We start from the raw sequence: 18,550 nt of genomic DNA, 5'->3' as shown, positions 1-18,550 counted from the left end.
AGAGCAGAAATGAATACAGACCTATTGTCTGTCCCATCATGTTTATGTTGCACTTGGTTTGTTGAACAGAAAGAGATGGGTACCTGTGATTTCTGAGATGGAAGCCTCTTCCCTGGGAATCCCCCTCAGGTATCCGTGTGCCGCACTTCTCTCACCCTGGCATCTGCAGCAACGTCCTACACTGAGAGCTGACAGGGGTGTGCACAATTTATAATATAGCTCTGTGAAATCCCAGTGGGGTTCGCTCAGCCTCTAGCGGAGAAGCGTCATCTGGATGCAAACAGGCTGGGGTTCAGGGACTTTCTAGCCAATGTCTCTCTTCCATGTCTGTGCTTCTCTGCTATTTATCCATCTTTAATAGTAAAGAGTAATTAAGGGACCTCCCCAAAGGGAGATGAGAACTCTTGGGATCTCCGCTGAATCAAAGAGCAATTAGATCCTCCATGCATTTATGCATATTTAAAAATTTTATTTCACTATTAAGAAAACTAGGGATAATGCCCAGGTCTCCATCGGGTTTGGTACCCTGAAAATGCGCAGGGTGGATCAGTTAATAGTAGACAGACAGATCAATAGACAGATGACTTACGGGAGATAAGAACACTTTCTGCAGGCATACTACACTGTCGCTAAGGGATCAGAGATAAGTAATTCTTAACAGTAATTATCATCATACTCAGTATCACCTTCATTGAAGGATCTTCAAAACACCTAGCAAGGGAAAGTCTCTATGAACATATCCCCATTATACAGATAGGTAAACTGAGACATGGGAATTGGAGACTTGGGCAAAGTCACACACAGTGGGACAGACAGAACCAAGGAGTCCTGACTTTCCTGCCATAACCACCATAAGGAAGCTTTCTCTGTTAATAATGGACCACATGACAAGAGGGAAATGGACTCACGCTCTAACAGGACCTCTTCGTTGGGTGGGTGTGATGGACTTCCCTTGGGATGCAAACTGAAACTGAGGTACGGCCAAGCCCTTTGGCATACCATTCTCGGCCCCCTCTCAGATTGTGAGGCTGTGACACGCTGCAGTCCTCTCCAGGTCTTGCACTTACACAGCCATACACAGGAGGGACACACCCAGCTGCAGTTATGTGAAAGTTTTCACTATCCAGAACTAACAATACAGAGGCTCCAGCCAGTTACCCCCAGATCCCCCAGCCTAGGACTCCAGAGCTGTACCATCTTGCCCTTGTCAGACACTTTATCGGCACAAATCTGGCAACCAATTAGACCCTGAGCACGTTACCAGACCCACCAGCCAGGCATCTAAGTAAATGGATTCTCTGTTCCACCCTAGAGCACTGGGTCGCCCCGTCCAGTGTCCCTTCTCCAGCTGTGGCCAATCCCTGATGTTTTAGAAGAAGATATAAAAACAACCACCCCAGAATACATATGTCCAATTGTCTGTGGGGGAAAACATTCTGTCCTGACCCCAAGCAGGCACTTGTCTGAAGCTTTGAAACCTGAGATTTGATTATAGCCGCTGTCTTAATGCAGAGCTGCAAGTGTTAGGAGCATGGTGAGGGCAATGAAGGGCTTCCTGTTCTCCCCTCAGCCCAGGGAGGGAGGGGATGAACCCGGGGGCTCACAGATTCCAAGGGACCCCCACAACCTTCCAGCCGCACCCCCCCCACACACACACAGGCCATAGAATTACTCCCAGATGCTGGATTAAAGCATCTGAGTTTTAGACTTTATAAAGAAAACTATCAAATCTCAGCTGAAAGACTCCAAGCTATGGTGAGTGGCCCCTGTCCCGGGTGAGCTGGACAATGTCTAACCCCCCTCACTGCTAGGTACTTGCATTTTTTTTTCAAGGTTGAATTTATTTAACTTTAACTTCCAGCCCTAGGATCTTGTTCTGCCTTTGTCAGCCTGGCTGAGGAGCGCCCCACGCTAAGATCTCTTGTCCACGTGTCCATACCTATACCCAGGGATCAAACCACTTCTCACGATTCTTTTCAGCAAGCTGAGTAACCAGCTCTTCTAACCTCTCAGCGTCAGGCTTCCAGTCCTGGGATCCTTTTTGGGGCCCGCTCCTTGGACCTCTCTCCAGTGTTTCCTCATCCTTAGTGAAGCGCAGACACCAGAAGAGGACGCAGTATGCTAGTAGCTTTCTTCCCAGGGCTGTGCACAAAGGTGAGACCATTTCCTGACTTCTAAATGATAGTCCCCATTTGTACATCCAAGGGTGGCATGTGCCCTGTTTTGCCACAGCCTTGCACTGGGAGCTTATGCTGGGGCAATGATCTGCCAGCATGTGGTTCTTATGTCCCTCCCCAATCCTTGATTGGTGGTGGGGGGGGGAGATGAGGGGCCAGTTCCAGGATGGTTTTGGTACAGAGCTGTAGTTGCAGGAGCTCACCATGCTGAAGCAGGTGGCTCGTTCAGCGAGGGTAGGAGCAGCCGTGCAGGGGATAGCTCCCTCTGGTAGCTTCCCCACCCGACATGCTCTTGTTGAGAGCTGCTATTTGGTGCGTGGGCAGCTGGGAATTTCCTGCTGGGAGTTTGGGCACCAGGGCTCTGCTTGCTGCTGTTCCTGTGCTGGGCAGCCGGATGCATTGCTCAGGGTGCTGTATTGGACAGCAACGCCCAAACGGTCCCTGCCCAGAGAGCTCCCAAGCCAGGACTGGGACAGACAGGAGAGATGGAGCCGAACGGACCCAGGGGAGATGCAGGGGGAGAGGCAGGGAGGACAAGGGGAGAGCCAAGGGGGGGTGCCCTTTGCATTAGCTAGCGTCCTCACTAGTCAGGCCACCCACCTCATTGGTGCTGGGACAGATCAGAGCCAGGCACGTCAGCAGGGGAGTGGGACTCAGCTGCCCAAGCCATTCCCTGCCTGCTTTCCTCCTGGGGGTGTGTGTGTGATTATACTTCTCTGCCTGAGCTCCCCTGATGAGTCTTGCTCACAGGAGCTTAAAGAGAACAGGAATAGCCCCAGCACGGAGAAAGCAACACCCCAAGGCCCAGTGCAAACGTCAAACAGGGAGGGAGAGATCCAAGCCCCCGGAGAATCTGCCTCTGTCCTCAGAGCCGGACCAGCTTCCCAGACCAGGCCTCCTCCACTAGAGGAAGCCACACACAGAGCCACTCTCCTGCTGTGCAGAGCTTTCCCCTCCCGTGAGCAGCTGGTTCCCTCTCAAAGCAGAGCCCCCAGCTAGCTGCGCCTCACGCAGCCGGTGCCCAGGTGAACCATAGAATCATAGAATCATAGAATATCAGGGTTGGAAGGGACCTCAGGAGGTCATCTAGTCCAACCCCCTGCTCAAAGCAGGACCAATCCCCAATTAAATCATCCCAGCCAGGGCTTGGTCAAGCCTGACCTTAAAAACTTCTAAGGAAGGAGATTCTACCACCTCCCTAGGTAACGCATTCCAGTGTTTCACCACCCTCCTAGTGAAAAAGTTTTTCCTAATATCCAACCTAAACCTCCCCCACTGCAACTTGAGACCATTACTCCTTGTCCTGTCCTCTTCTACCACTGAGAGTAGTCTAGAACCATCCTCTCTGGAACCACCTCTCAGGTAGTTGAAAGCAGCTATCACATCCCCCCTCATTCTCCTCTTCTGCAGACTAAACAATCCCAGTTCCCTCAGCCTCTCCTCATAAGTCATGTGTTCCAGACCCCTAATCATTTTTGTTGCCCTTCGCTGGACTCTCTCCAATTTATCCACATCCTTCTTGTAGTGTGGGGACCAAAACTGGACACAGTACTCCAGATGAGGCCTCACCAATGTCGAATAGAGGGGAACGATCACGTCCCTCGATCTGCTCGCTATGCCCCTACTTATACATCCCAAAATGCCATTGGCCTTCTTGGCAACAAGGGCACACTGCTGACTCATATCCAGCTTCTCGTCCACTGTCACCCCTAGGTCCTTTTCCGCAGAACTGCTGCCTAGCCATTCGGTCCCTAGTCTGTAGCTGTGCATTGGGTTCTTCGGCAGACCCTCTATCTGCGCTCACATGCCGCATGCAGGACTTGCCCTTCTGCCCTCCTGCGGCTCATCTTTAAAGCCTCAGGCCCATTGGGTGGGGCAGAAGGGGCAGACCTGGCCTTAAGGGACTCCGTGGCCATGGCCTGTGGGAACCTGTCCTTTGCGGAGGTGCTGCCAACCTCGAATAAAGCTGCGGGTGTGGCCAGGGACAGCAGAGGTCCCCTACATGTTCAGTGCGGGGAGCTGCAGGCTGCGGTGAGAACCCAGGGGATCCGGCAGAGGGTGCTCCACCTCCTGGGAATCAAACCAGCATGAAGGCCCACAGGCCGAGTCAGTGTCTGGGGAGCAAGGGCCATGCACGCGATGCCAGGGCCAGCAGGGCCCAGGATCCAAACAGGTCAGTCACCCTGCCACTGTGGAAACCCACCTCAGCCTTGCTGAGCAGCAGGGCTAATAAACACACTTCTCTGGGTCTGCAGAACAACACGGCTTCGACTTTTCACTGCTCCAGAACATCATTGTCACTTGTCATTTACACGGGCCCAGCCAAGATCAGGGCCTCCTTGTGTGAGGTGCTGTGAGACATACAGCTGGAGACCGTCCTTTCCCCAGGGACCGCAATCCAAACTCGGGTTGCCAACCATCCCGGTTTCACCGGGAGTCTCCCAGTAAAAGGCTCTATCTCCTGGAGGCTACTGCAGCCAAACGGGGAGATTCTAGGCACTAAAATTCCGGCGGCATAGCGGGGCTAAGGCAGGCTCCCTACCTGCCCTGGCTCAGTTCCACTTCCAGAAGCAGTGGATTCGTCCCTGCAGCCCCCAGGGGACCTCCAGGGGGTCTCCGCACACTGCCCCCACCCCGAGCATCAGTGGTGCAGCTCCCATTGGCTGGGAATTGAGGCCAAAGGGAGCTGCGGGGGTGCCTGCCAGAAGGGGCAGGGCGCAGAAACCCCCTGACAGCCCCATCTAGGGGCTGCTGCCAGAGGGATGTGTCAGTCACTTTTGGGAGCCAGCTGAAGTAAGCACCACCACTCCTGGCCCCTAATGCACCTCAACCCCCTGACCCAGCCCAGAGCCTGCACCCCTGTTAAAAACTGGATGCAATACTCCAGATGTGGCCTCATTAGTGCTGAATAGAGGGGAATAATCACTTCCCTCAATCTGCTGGCAATGTCCCTACTTATACAGGCCAAAATGCTGTTAGCCTTCTTGGGAACAAGGGCACACTGCTGACTCATATCCAGCTTCTCGTCCACTGTAACCCCTAGGTCCTTTTCTGCAGAACTGCTGCTGAGCCATTCGTTCCCTAGTCTGTAACGGTGCATGGGATTCTTCCGTCCTAAGTGCAGGACTCTGCACTTGTCCTTGTTGAACCTCATCAGATTTCTTTTGGCCCAATCCTCTAATTTGTCTAGGGCCCTCTGTATCCTATCCCTACCCTCCAGCGTATCTACCTCTCCTCCCAGTTTAGTGTCATCTGCAAACTTGCTGAGGGTGCAATCCACGCCATCCTCCAGATCATTAATAAAGATATTGAACAAAACCGGCCCCAGGACCAACCCTTGGGGCACTCCGCTTGATACTGGCTGCCAACTAGACATGGAGCCATTGATCACTACCCGTTGAGCCCCACAATTTAGCCAGCTTTCTATCCATCTTAGAGTCCACTCATCCAGCCCATACTTCTTTAACTTGCTGGCAAAAATACTGTGGGAGACTGTATCAAAAGCTTTGCTAAAGTCAAGGAATAACACGTCCACTGCTTCCCCCTCATCCACAGATCCAGTTATCTCGTCATAGAAGGCAATTAGGTTAGTCAGGCATGACTTGCCCTTGGTGAATCCATCCTGACTGTTCCTGATCACTTTCCTCTCCTCCAAGTGCTTCAGAATTGATTCCTTGAGGATGTGCTCCATGATTTTTCCAGGGACTGAGGTGAGGCTGACTGGCCTGTAGTTTCCCGGATCCTCCTTCTTCCCTTTTTTAAAGATGGGCATTACATTAGCCTTTTTCAAGTCATCCGGGACCTCTCCCGATCGCCATGAGATACATCCGCCAACTCCTTCAGCACTCTTGGATGCAGCGCATCCAGCCCCCTGGACTTGTGCTCGTCCAGCTTTTCTAAATAGTCCCGAACCACTTCTTTCTCCACAGAGGGCTGGTTACCTCCTCCCCATGCTGTGCTGCCCAGTGCAGTAGTCTGGGAGCTGACCTTGTTCGTGAAGAGAGAGGCAAAAAAAGCATTGAGTACATTAGCTTTTTCCACATCCTCTGTTACTAGGTTGCCTCCCTCATTCAGTAAGGGGCCCACACTTTCCTTGACTTTCTTCTTGTTTCTAACATACCTGAAGAAACCCTTCTTGTTACCCTGCCTGAGGTGAGGCTGACTGATCTGTACTTCCCCGGGTTCTCCTTCTTCCCTTTTTCAAAGAGGGGCACTATATTTGACTTTTTACAATAGTCCGGGACCTCCCCCAATCACCACAAATTTTCAAAAATAATGCCCAATGGCTCTGCAATCACGTCAGCCAATTCCTTCTGCACCCTCAGATGCATTAGATCTGGACCCATGGATTTGTGCATGTTGATTTTTTTGTAAATAGTCCTTAACCTGTTCTTTCACCACTGAGGGCTGCTCACCTCCTTCCCATACTGTGTTGCGCAGTGCAGCAGTCTGGGGGCTGACCTTGTCTGTGAAGACCGAGCCAAAAAAAACATTGAGTACTTCAGCTTTTTCCACATCGTCTGTCACTAGGTTGCCTCCCCATTCATGCAGGGTCCCACACTTCCCTGACCTTTTTCTTGTTGGTAACATACCTGTAGAAACTCTTCTTGTTACCCTTCACATCCCTTACTAGCTGTAACTCCAGTTGTGTTTTGACCTTCCTGTTTACACCCCTGCATGCTCGAGCAGTATTTTTATACTCCTCCCTAGTCATCTGTCCAAGTTTCCACTTCTTGTAAGCTTCCTTTTTGTGTTAATCTCACCAAAGATTTCACTGTTAAGCCAAGCTGGTTGCCTGCCATATTTTCTATTCTTTCTACACATCAGGATGGTTTGTCCCTGTAACCTCAATAAAGATTCTTTAAAATACAGCCAGCTCTCCTGGACTCCTTTCCCCCTCATATTAGCCTCCCAAGGGATCCTGCCCATCAGAGTGACATCTGAACATTCATGTCACTTTCCTTTCTTAATCAGGGCATGTGTGAACATATCCGGCTTGGACACCATTTCTGTGGTCACCCCTCTGTTGACTAAGATTAGCGTCCATTGAGCCATTCGGGTGTTTGAGACTTCACCTGCCATTAATTTCCCTGACAATATGTACTTGAGGGGAGTGTGGGTGCTTTGGATAGTAATAGGGGCTGTTCCTGTGAGTGGCTCAAAAATTGTACTCCCCAGACGGCTGCTAGGTACTCACCTTCACAGGGATTAACATTTATTTTTGCTCCTTGTAATTTTATGCTACCGGCACTAGCTTTCCCTCTTCATTGTTTTGTGATAGTGTGGCAGCCAAGGCCGTGTTATTGGCCGCCAAATGAAGAACACAAAGCTCTGGTTCATCAGGGAAATGCAGGGCTGGGGCTGTGAGAGCCTTCTCTTTGAATAGGGTTCAAGCGGAGTCCTGCTCTTTTCCCCATTCCCATTCCCTCTTTTTCTTTCGCAGTTTCCGCAATGGGTGAGTGATTTCAGCATATGTACAAATGTGTGGTCTGAGAAAACTGAATCCTCCTAGCAGGACTCTTAAAGCATGGGCGTCGGTAGGGGCCGGCATTTCTACTGGTGCCCTTCCCTTCCTCTGATCTACGTGTCTCCCTTCTAGTCCATCGACTATGCCCTGGTATGTAACCTGAGGTAGCACCAGCTGAGCCTTGTCTAAGTCTACTTTGAACCCTGTTTCCTGAATTAGTGCCCAAACTTCTTCCGTTGCTGTTTGAGTTGTGCTTCAGTTTCCCCAAATATCAAAATGTCATCCACATATGAAAACACAAAAGGCCTTTCTTGTGGACTCAACTGGTCTGCCATATCCACAACATACTGAATGGGCAATAGCCGGGCTGTTGTGATATCCCTGGGGTAACCAACAAAAGGTCTATTGTTGATCCTTTATTGTAAAGGCAAACCGATCTTGTGAGTCCGGGTGTAGGGGAATGGCAAAGAAACAGCTGTCCAAATCAATAACAGAAATATTTAGATGTGACTTGCAATTTTTGTATGACCTGTGTCATATCGGCCACCACAGGGGCCATAGGGATTGTGCCCTTATTGATTCTTTTATAATGAATTGTTAGACACCAGGATTGGCCTTCTGCCTTCAGCGCTGGCCACACGGGGGTGAAAGGGTGAACCTGGTTTTCGAATGACCCCTTGTTGCTCTAATTCCTGGATGCTTTGCACCAATTGGGCCTCTGCATCTCTCGGGTAACAATATTGTTTCTGGGGGAGGCACAAATTCCCCAGCCATCTTAACACAAGCGTTATTTTTACCACAATTCTGTTTTTTGTTTAGTTCACACTGAGGGGAATTTCAAGCGCCGCTTTTCAGCTTGTTGGGCGGTAAGTGCAGCTACTGGTCTCTCTCTCCCTTTTGTTAACATAGCATCCTGCCCAACTTTTCCTGAATGGAGAGGGTGAATTTCTAACTTCCAAAGGGTACCTCTAGGCATATCAATTACCACATTGTTTTTGAACAACCAGTTGGATCCCAGAATAATTTAATCAACCATATCGGGAGTGTGGATCAAATCACCTAATGTCTTAAATCCTTGTACCAAAAAGGGGGCTTGGGTCCATTCCCACCCGAGACTAGGTTTCCCTTGAAAGGATTTTAAAGCTACTTGTTTATTTTTTTTTCTGCTTTTGGGGCTGTTTTGATTAAAGATACAGTGGCTCCTGTATCCATTAAAGCTAGTGTAGTGGTATATCTACCCTGCTGAACATACACACAAGGCCATCCCCCCGGATCCCAGAAGACTCTGCCTGTGAACCGCCATCTCTGAGCCCCTACTGGTGGTGGGGGTTCCCCGTTCAGTGGGCCCCTCTATTCTTGCTCCAGAAAAGGGAGTGGGACCGGGAGGCATTGCAGTGAGGAACAAGAGGGTGGTGCACTTGGAGTTAAGTTAGCCACCTCTTTAGGTGGGGTTTGCAACCTCATGGCTTCCCTGACTAGTTCCTGTGTGGGGGCCCCATTCCACTGTTCTCGGTTTGCCCTGTGCTGCATTAGTGTTCACCCGGCTAACCGGCGAGCCTCATTTTCCGTAAACCCACCTCCTTCATTTGATTGCTGGGAGGAGGCTGTTTGATATTGCCAGAAGTCTGGGTATAACTGATCTCCTCGTCACCCCCAGTTTCCCTCTCCACGGGAACGGCCCCTTGTGTATCCTCCTCAGGGTCCCGGGATTCCCTTTGTGCCACTCTCATTGTTGTATGTAACGGCTGGTTCTAATGCAGCTACACAGGAATCTCTTTCCTTTTTTATAGTGGGCTGTGGTCCACAATGGGTAGTTATTTGGCGGACCAAACCTCTTAGTTCCCCGTAGGTTGCTGGGTGACCCTCTTGCCAAATTCCAAGTCTCCCGGAGTAGTAGGGGTTAGGGAAGCAGCACAGTCTCTTAAGGATTGTACTCTGAATGCCACTGTATCCAGCGTGGTGGCGCTGCCCACTGGTGGTAAGCCGGCCATTACCTGTATCAAACCCCATCAGGTTAAATAATTCTCGGGGTGCTCATTGGGATCTTGGGTTGTGGCTATGGCTCGTGCTACAAAATTGTGACTGTTCCCATTGACTCTAATCCTATCTAGGACCCTCGAATCTCTGAAGCTGCACAGACACTCATCAAGTGGCGGACTTCAGTTGCATTCAGCTCTTCCCTTCCTGAGAGCACAAACACATTAGAACACCATCTGGAGAAACTGTTTCTCTTTAGGGGGCCCCAAATTATCAGCCATTGCTTTTAGCTCAGTGGCTGATACAGGGACAGTGGTGACAGTTGTATTTCCACTACCCTCTGTGGGTGGTGTGACTGTAGTTTGTCGTACGGCTGCAATAGGGTTTTGTTCAATAGATTCCAATCCCTGGGGCTCATTCCATATATCTCCATGCCAAGTTTCACCAGGGTCCCATTCTCCCTCCCATTTGGCGATCTCATCATATTGGGCTTGGCCCCATTCTCCTGCCGTCACAACCTCTACTTGGCAGGTGGCAAACCCCAAACTTGTTTTGAGATATTTAATACTAGATTCACAGCAGTTGTGATTGGCAGGGGCTCTATCTTGTTCCAACATTAGTTTCCTTACCATTTCCTGCAAAACCTAGTTTTCTTTTTGTATTTTTTTTATTTGTTCAGATAACTCATTTTCTTTAATTTTAACTTCTTTTAGGGTATTTTTGAGAATGTCCAACTGGCTTTGGACTCTGGTGGCCAGTATTTTCTATCTGTCAGTTTCTCGTTCAGATACACCAAGTTTCTCATGCAGTGTGATGTTCTCCTCTCGGCAGCTAGCCAAGCAGAGGAATGCCTCATTACATGCTTCCCACAATAGCCAAATTGCAGCCGAGTCCCTTTTTATTGGGGTTGATGGCCTGTAGACCAACAGATATTTTTTCCAATCTATCTTCCAAATCAGCTACAGTATGGACGTCAGGTAATGCTTTTTTAGTCCATGGGCCATGCCCAAACTTTTGCAAAATTTTCTTAAAAGGAGTATTTTTCTGTATGAATGGTAATTTTTTTCAGCTTTCTTTTTAGGGGACTCTTTTCGCCTGAACAAATTTACTTTATTAATTTTTTTACTCTTATAACTTTTCCATGCCCATGTTTCTTCTGGGACTTTTTCAACACAAACAGTCTATACCGACTAAAAACCTTGACTGACAGAGCAGGAGGGAGGGAACGCTAAGCCCCCACCTTTGGGGCTCAATCCTGTAATGACTGAGGGTATATTCACCTATGCAACTTTTTTGTTCCCAACAGACAGGTAGGAGCAGCGAGGACTCTAATCCTCCCCTTAATGGCCCAGTATCTCTACAACCACGAGCGTATATACCTAGACAGTTTGTACGGACAGTTTATATCTATATGTATCTATATATCTCTATAGTTTTCCCTGACAGATGGGTAGGAGCACCAAGGACTCTAATCTTCCCACTATTGCCCAGTATCTCTATAACCGGGAGTGTGCACACCTGAATGATTGATCAGTTTATACGTATGGTATACCTTTTAGCAATATTTAGCAGTATTTTCAACAATCACAGTGCGTGCCTTCCCCCTTTCGCAATTCTCCACCAAAAAGTTTATGCTTATAAGAAGCACACGGGATCTTTTTCAGGGGAAAAGGCAATACACCGCATTTATTGGAGATACAACAATTAACATATGCATTCAATCACACACACACACACACACGCACACACACTGTCCCACCAGTCGATGTTATAGTTACCAGTCCAGAGTCCGGAGCAACATAGTGGCCAGCTAGGTTGATCACAGGTAGGGAGGACCCGGGTTCTGTCAGTCGCAACACAATGCTCCGGGGAAGTCTTGGCAGTACAAACCCAAAGTTTCATGACAAAGCACCCTGTTTATATAGTGATCTTCCTTCATTGTGACCAATGAGTTTTGCACTGTCATACTGTAATCAATTGCCGTTTGACGAGTGCTTGTTTTCTTAAATTGTATTTTTTATTCTTTATTTTATTTTTTTTTTATTAGTCTCTTGGGGAGTTACCCCATGGTGGTTTTGATCACAGCCATCTTGTCCCGATTGATAGGTGCTTGCCTTATTTTTAGAGTCGACAATCTGCTCTTCTTGACAAATCAATAGGGGCACGTTGCAATCTCCTGGTACCTTTATGTCTGGTTTTGTTTTTTTCCTAGAACATCTGGTCCAGTGATGGTCTTAACACTTATCTTCTAACACACACATTCCTCATCCATACACAAAACAGGATTGATTTCCACAGAACATTTGAACAGGAGCATCAAATTGCAGTGCAGGAGAAAACAATCATTGCATTCTTTTACTTATTTCAAAATGCTAATTTTAAACCTACAACAAAGTGGTGACCCTAAATGTCTATTACTGCCTTGAAATCAACTTCAGACACATGATTCTGGCTGATTCATCTTTGCCAATGGCACACTAGGCCATTCCTTTCTCCTTTTAGAAAGGGTGGCTGGCAGAATATGGTCAAATCATATAATTATATCATACATTAATACATTTAATATTGCCACATTATTACCATAACATTCCAGTACTACAAAGGTACTACTGTGGTGATCTGACCAGATGCTTTCTTTGGGCAGGAACGGAAGGTGGAGCCTACCCAGAGTCCATAGTGACACGTCATACCAACGTGAGTGATGGCAGATCATGAATGGGTCAGAGGCCATGATGATGAATGTTTTATATTCCTCGATTAAATTAGACAGGCACACACTGCTCAGATTCCTTTCTGATTGAAGATACGGAGAACCCTTTCCCGGATCTGTTTGGTTTTCACCCCATACACAACAGGGTTTAGCATGGGGGGCATCAGCAGGTAGAGATTGGCCGCCAGGATGTGGACATGGTCGGGGACATTGTGGCCAAAGCGGTGGGTGAGGAACGTGAAGAGGCCAGGGATGTATAATGACAGGATGACACACAAGTGGGACGCACAGGTGCTGAAGGCCTTGAGACGGGTATCTGTGCACGGGAGTCTCAGTACGGCCTGGAGTATCATAGCATAGGACACAGTGATGACAAACAGGTCAACCCCCCCCACCATAAAAGCCACGAACAGGCCGTAAATGACACTGACGGTAGCATCCCCACACACCAGCTTCACCACGGCCATGTGCTCGCAGTATGAGTGGGAGATGAGGCAGTGCTGGCAGAAGGGCAGCCTGCGGACAAGAAGGGAGAAGGGGCTCACCAGAAGGACCCCACGTGCCAGCACCAGGCTCCCCATTGTCACTATGGCTGGGACAGACAGAATGCTGGAGTGCCGGAGGGGGCAGCAGATTGCCACATACCGATCCAAGGCCATGGCCATGAGTATGCCCGACTCCACTGACAAGAAGGTGTGGACAAAGAACATCTGGGTGAGGCAGGCGTGGAACCCAATCTCCCTGGAGCCCAGCCAGAAGATGCTCAGCATTTTGGGCAGGGTGGATGTGGACAGGACCAGGTCAGTGACTGCCAGCATGGCCAGGAAGAGGTACATAGGCTCATGCAGGCTCAGATCATTGTATATAATGAAGAGAACAATGACATTTCCCAGCACTGCAATGACATACATGATGAAGAAAGAAAAGGCGATCCAGTACTGGTCCTTCTGCAGTCCTGGGATGCCGACCAGGAGGAAGGTGGCAGGGTGGGAGTGGGTGCTGGTGTTCAGACATGACATAGCATGTTGCTCTTCTCCTACCTGGGCTGGGAGAGCTTTCACCCTGTAAAGAAGCTGCAAAGAACCCATGAGGGTGATTCAATTCCTGGGAAACAGGGGTGCAAGTGAGTTACTGAATATTGGATCCAGTTCCTCTGTTCCAAATACCAGCTCCAGTCCCAGGACAGCAACTTGCACAGAATCACTGGAGTTAGAGGTTGTGGCAGCGCAGTCTGTCTCCTCAGGAGACTGGTTGAGAGGGTGTTGGTTTGTTTGTTTCCCGACTTTGAGATTCAGTTCCCTTTCCTGTTCTGGCTTTCTGTGGGGCGTGAGGGTGAGAAGACCAAAGTGTGACGGGGAGGAGTACACTCTTCCTTGTTTCCTCTCTTCTTTGTCAATCAGTGCAGCATTCCGTCTCTCCCTTTCGATCCATCCCAGAAAACTAGGGAAAGGAAAGACAAATAGGCAAATGCATAAACCTGGGTGAAAAAAATCAGTGTGGCTGCTGGACTACTAACGCCTGAATGGGCCACATTAGCCAAGCCCTGCTGGAGACACAGGTGCGGCCGTTTAGCAACACTAGCCCCAGCTGGAGAAAACAGGATTAAAACCCCAGAAGTCGCAGGAGAAGGGGGCTAGTCAGAGAAGTTCTGATTCAGAGCCGGTTAGTGAGTCTCACATCAGTGTAGGCTGTAGTCTTTGTAGTGTTGTTTCTTGTAACAGTGGCCGGGTGTCTTTTCTTTACAGTCGGACGTATTTTTGTACTGCGGTCATGGCTAGAAGCCCCACCTGAGACTGAGACCCCATTCTGCTGGGCACTGTCCAGTCCCTGACCTGAAGAGCTTGCAGTTGAAATAGCAAAGACAGAGACAAGGTGGGAGGAGAAACAGAGGCACAGAGCGATGACTTGCTGAAGGTCACAGAGCAAGTCAGTGGAAGAGTCAGGAATAGAGCTCGGGTCTCCAGTCCCGTACCTTAGCTGCTAGACCATGCTGCATCTCAACCCAGCTGCTTATTCGCTATGACAAAGATGAAAAAGGCTTTCAGGTGCTGGCTCTTAGACACTATGGCTAGATGCTGCTATGATCAGTGCTCCAGGCAATCTCTTTTTTCTAAAAGATCTGCTTTGGGTCCAATAGGAATTGACTCAGGGAATTAGCTCTATGACCTGTCTTATACAGGAGATCAGACTACATGTTCACAGTTGTCCTTTCTGTCCTTGCAATCTATGAAGAGATATCATTCCCCACCTGTCCATATACCTTGGCCAGTGCACGCTTGTTCCCTCTGGTATATTTTCATAAGACTTGTCTAGTCTAGTTTTCAATGACTCAGTTGACAGATCTTCCACCAGTTTGTTTTTCTGGAAGGCAAGTTCAATACCTACAGATCTCACTGTCAGGAAACTGTTCCTGCTGTTTATCTTAACTTTTCCTTATCTTAATTCTATCTCAGTGCTCCTAGTTCTAGTTACTTAAATACATCTCCATTCCCTGTGTGGGAATGGACCAAAAAAGGAGAAAAACAGAATACTCTATTCTCATTGCCAGGGGATGTTGGTCAAAACTATAACTGGGTTCAAAGAAAGAATTTGATAAGTTTCAGGAGGGTAGGTCCATCAATGGCCTGAATAATGAATAATAAGAATAATAAGAATATAGCAGTAGGGATATATTACAGTCCACTTGACCAGGATGGTGATAGTGAGTGTGAAATGGTCAAGGAGATTAGTGAGGCTATTAAAATAATAATTAAAAAAACCTCAATAATAATGGGGGATTTCAACTATCCCCATATTGACCAGGTACATATCACCTCAGGATGGATGGGATGCAGAGAGAAAGTTTCTTGATACCATCAGTGACTGATTCTTGGAGAAGCTAGTCCTGGAACCCACAAGAGCAGAGGCAGTTCTTGATTTAGTCCTAAGTGGAGCACAGGAACAGGTCCAAGAGGTGAATATAGCTGGACCACATGATAATAGTGACCATTATATAATAAAATTTAACATCCCTGTGGTGGGGAAAACACCACAGTGGCCCAACAATGTATCATTTAATTTCAGAAAGGAGAACTACACAAAAATGAGGAGGTTAGTTAAACAGAAATTAAAAGGTACATCACCAGAAGTAAAATCCCTGGAAGCTGCATGGAAACTTTTAAAAGACATCATAATGGAGACTCAGCTTAAATGTATACCCCAAATTAAAAAAAACAAACAAACATGGTAAGAGAACCAAAAAAGAGCCACCATGGCTAAACAACAAAATAAAAGAAGCAGTGAGAGGCAAAAAGGCATCGTTTGAAAAGTGGAAGTTAGATCCTATTGAGGAAATAGAAAGGAACAGAAACTCTGGCAAAAGAAGTGTAAAAATATAATTAGGAAGTTGAAGTACATCTAGCCAAAGACTCAAAAAGTATTAGCAAAAAAATTTTTTAAGTACAACAGAAGCACGAATCCTGCAAAAGAACCAATGGGGCCACTGGACAATCAAGACGCTAAAGGAGCACTCAAGGACAATAAGGCCATTGCAGAGAAACTAAATAAATTCTTTGCATTGGTCTTCACGGTTGAGGGTGTAAGGGAGATTCCATTCATTTTAGGTGACAGATCTGAGGAACTGTCTCAGACTGAGGTGTCATTAGAGGCGGTTTTGGAACAAATTGATAAACTAAACAGTAATAAGTCACCAGGACCAGATGGTATTCACCCAAGAGTTCTGAAGGAATTCAAATGTGAAATTGCAGGTTTACTAACTGTCATCTGTAACCTATCATTTAAATCATCTTCTGTACCAAACGACTGGAGGATAGCTAATGTGGTCCCATTTTTCAAAAAGGGCTCCAGAGGTGACCCCGGAAATTACAGGTCTGAAAGCCTGACTTCAGTACTGGGCAAACTGCTTGAAACGATAATAAAGAACAATATTGTCAGACATATGGATGAACATAACTTGTTGAGGAAGAGTCAACATGGCTTTAATAAAGGGAAATCATGCCTCACCAAACTACCAGAATTCTTTGGGAGAGTCAACAAACACGTGGACCATGGGGATCCAGTGGATATAGTGTATTTAGATTTTCAGAAAGCCTTTGAAAAGGTCTCTCACCAAAGGTTCTTAAGCAAAGTAAGCAGTCATGGGATAAGAGGGAAGGTTCTCTGATAACTGGTTAAAAGATAGGAAACAAAGGGTGGGAACGAATAGTCAGTTTTCAGAATGGAGGGAGGTAAATAGTTGTCTCCCTCAGGGGTCTGTACTGGGCCCAGCCCTCTTTAACATATTCATAAATGATCTGGAAAAAGGGGTGAACAGTAAGGTGACAAAATTTGCAGATGATACTAAACTATTCAAGGTAGTTAAGTCCCAGGCAGACTGTGAAGAGCTACAAAAGGATCTCTCAAAACTGGGTCACTGGGCAACAAAATGGCAGATCAAATTCAATGTTGATAAATGCAAAGTAATGCACATTAGAAAGCATAATCCCAACTATACATATAAAATAATGGGGTCTAAATTAGCTGTCACCACTCAAGAAAGAGATCTATTATTTAAAGGAATTATTTAAGCTCAGTACCAATGTGGACACAAGAACAAATGGATATAAACTGGCCACCAGGAAGTTTAGACTTGAAATTAGATGAAGGTTTCTAACCATCAGAGGAGTGAAGTTTTGGAATAGCCTTCCAAGGGAAGCAGTGGGGGCAAAAGATCTATCTGGCTTTAAAATTAAACTCGATAAGTTTATGGAGGAGATGGTATGATGGGATAACATGGTTTTGGTAATTAAATATTCATGGTAAACAGGCCCAATGGCCTCTGATGGGATATTAGGTGGGGTGGGATCTGAGTTACCCAGGAAAGAATTTTCTGTAGTATCTGGCTGGTGAATCTTGCCCATATGCTCAGGGTTTAGCTGATCGCCATATTTGGGGTCGGGAAGGAATTTTCCTCCAGGGCAGATTGGAAGAGGCCCTGGAGGTTTTTCGCCTTCCTCTGTAGCATGGGGCACGGGTCACTTGCTGGAGGATTCTCTGCTCCTTGAAGTCTTTAAACCACAATTTGAGGACTTCAATAGCTCAGACATAGGTGAGAGGTTTTTCACAGGAGTGGTGGGTGAAATTCTGTGGCCTGCATTGTGCAGGAGGTCAGACTAGATGATCATAATGGTCCCTTCTGACCTAAATATCTATGAATCTATGAATCTTGGAGTCACTGTGGATAATTCTCTGAAAACAACCTCTCAATATGCAGCAGCAGTCAAAAAAGTGAACAGAATGTTGGGAATCATTAAGAAAGGGATAGATAATAAGACAGAAAATATTATATTGCTTCTATATAAATCCATGGTACGCCCACATCTGGAATACTTCATGAAGATGTGGTCGCCCCATCTCAAAAAATATATACTGTACTTGCAAAAGGTTCAGAAAAGGGCAACAAAATTATTAGGGGTACGGAACAGCTTCCGTATGAGGAGACCTTAATGAGATTGGAGTTTTCGACTTGGAAAACAGACAACTAAGGGGGGATATGTTAGAGGGGTATAAAATCATGACTGGTGTGGAGAAAGTAAAAAAGGAAGTGTTAGTTACTTCTTCTCATAACACAAGAACTAGGGGCCACCAAATTAAATTAATAGGCAACAGGTTTAAAACAAACAAAAGAAAGTGTTTTTTTCCACACAAAGCACAGTCAACCTGTGAAACTCGTTGCCAGAGGATGTTGTGAAGGCCAAAACTATAAGAGGGTTAAAAAAAGAACTAGATATGTTTGTTAGGGAGCTTATTCCTTCACCGACTTACTTCCCTGATCCTTCTTGAATGAACAGAGAGCAACAATACCTGAAGTCCAAAGGTGCAAACAATTAGATGTTTATTGGGGTGAACTTCCAGCAAGCATGATTCCAGTTTCCTTCCTTAGTGTCCCCCTTCCCAGCTCTGACAACAGAGCCTTACCTGTGTCCCTGTTCCCATTCCTACCCTTAGCTGAACATGATTCCAGTTTCCCCACCCCCATTCCCTGTTCCCATTTCCCCCACCCCCACCCCCACCTCCTCACTTCCTGATTGACTGCAGACTATATAGTAAAACTTTAGTTCTGCTTAGCTATACCTTAACCTATCATTTTACTGAAATTTAAATAACCAATCCGAACATATTGTAACACCATTATGTAACCAATTATATCCCACCACCTTATTTAGTTTACACCCAGCAAAA

At 47.0% G+C, this 18,550-nt stretch overlaps 1 protein-coding gene across 2 annotated transcripts; it reads right to left on the bottom strand.

Annotated features, from left to right (window-relative positions):
* Nucleotides 1-12,402: 12,402 nt before the first annotated feature.
* On the bottom strand, nt 12,403-17,619 carry LOC141999578 (olfactory receptor 52R1-like). 2 transcript variants are annotated; one of them, XM_074973277.1, is made up of 2 exons: nt 17,603-17,619; nt 12,403-13,330 (listed from the first exon to the last, which is right to left on the bottom strand). In XM_074973277.1, the coding sequence occupies exons 1-2, from the start codon at nt 17,617-17,619 to the stop codon at nt 12,403-12,405; spliced, it is 945 nt and encodes a 314-aa protein (XP_074829378.1). The 2 variants fall into 2 exon arrangements, with proteins under 2 accessions (XP_074829378.1, XP_074829291.1); XM_074973190.1 differs by lacking the exon at nt 17,603-17,619 and having other exon boundaries at nt 12,403-13,350.
* Between the last annotated feature and the right edge of the window lie 931 nt (nt 17,620-18,550).

Source organism: Natator depressus, chromosome 1 (assembly GCF_965152275.1).
Source record: "Natator depressus isolate rNatDep1 chromosome 1, rNatDep2.hap1, whole genome shotgun sequence".
NCBI classification, from domain to species: Eukaryota; Metazoa; Chordata; order Testudines; family Cheloniidae; genus Natator; species Natator depressus.
The sequence above is the reverse complement of the archived record's forward strand: the minus strand, read 5'-3'. Positions and strand labels throughout refer to the sequence as shown.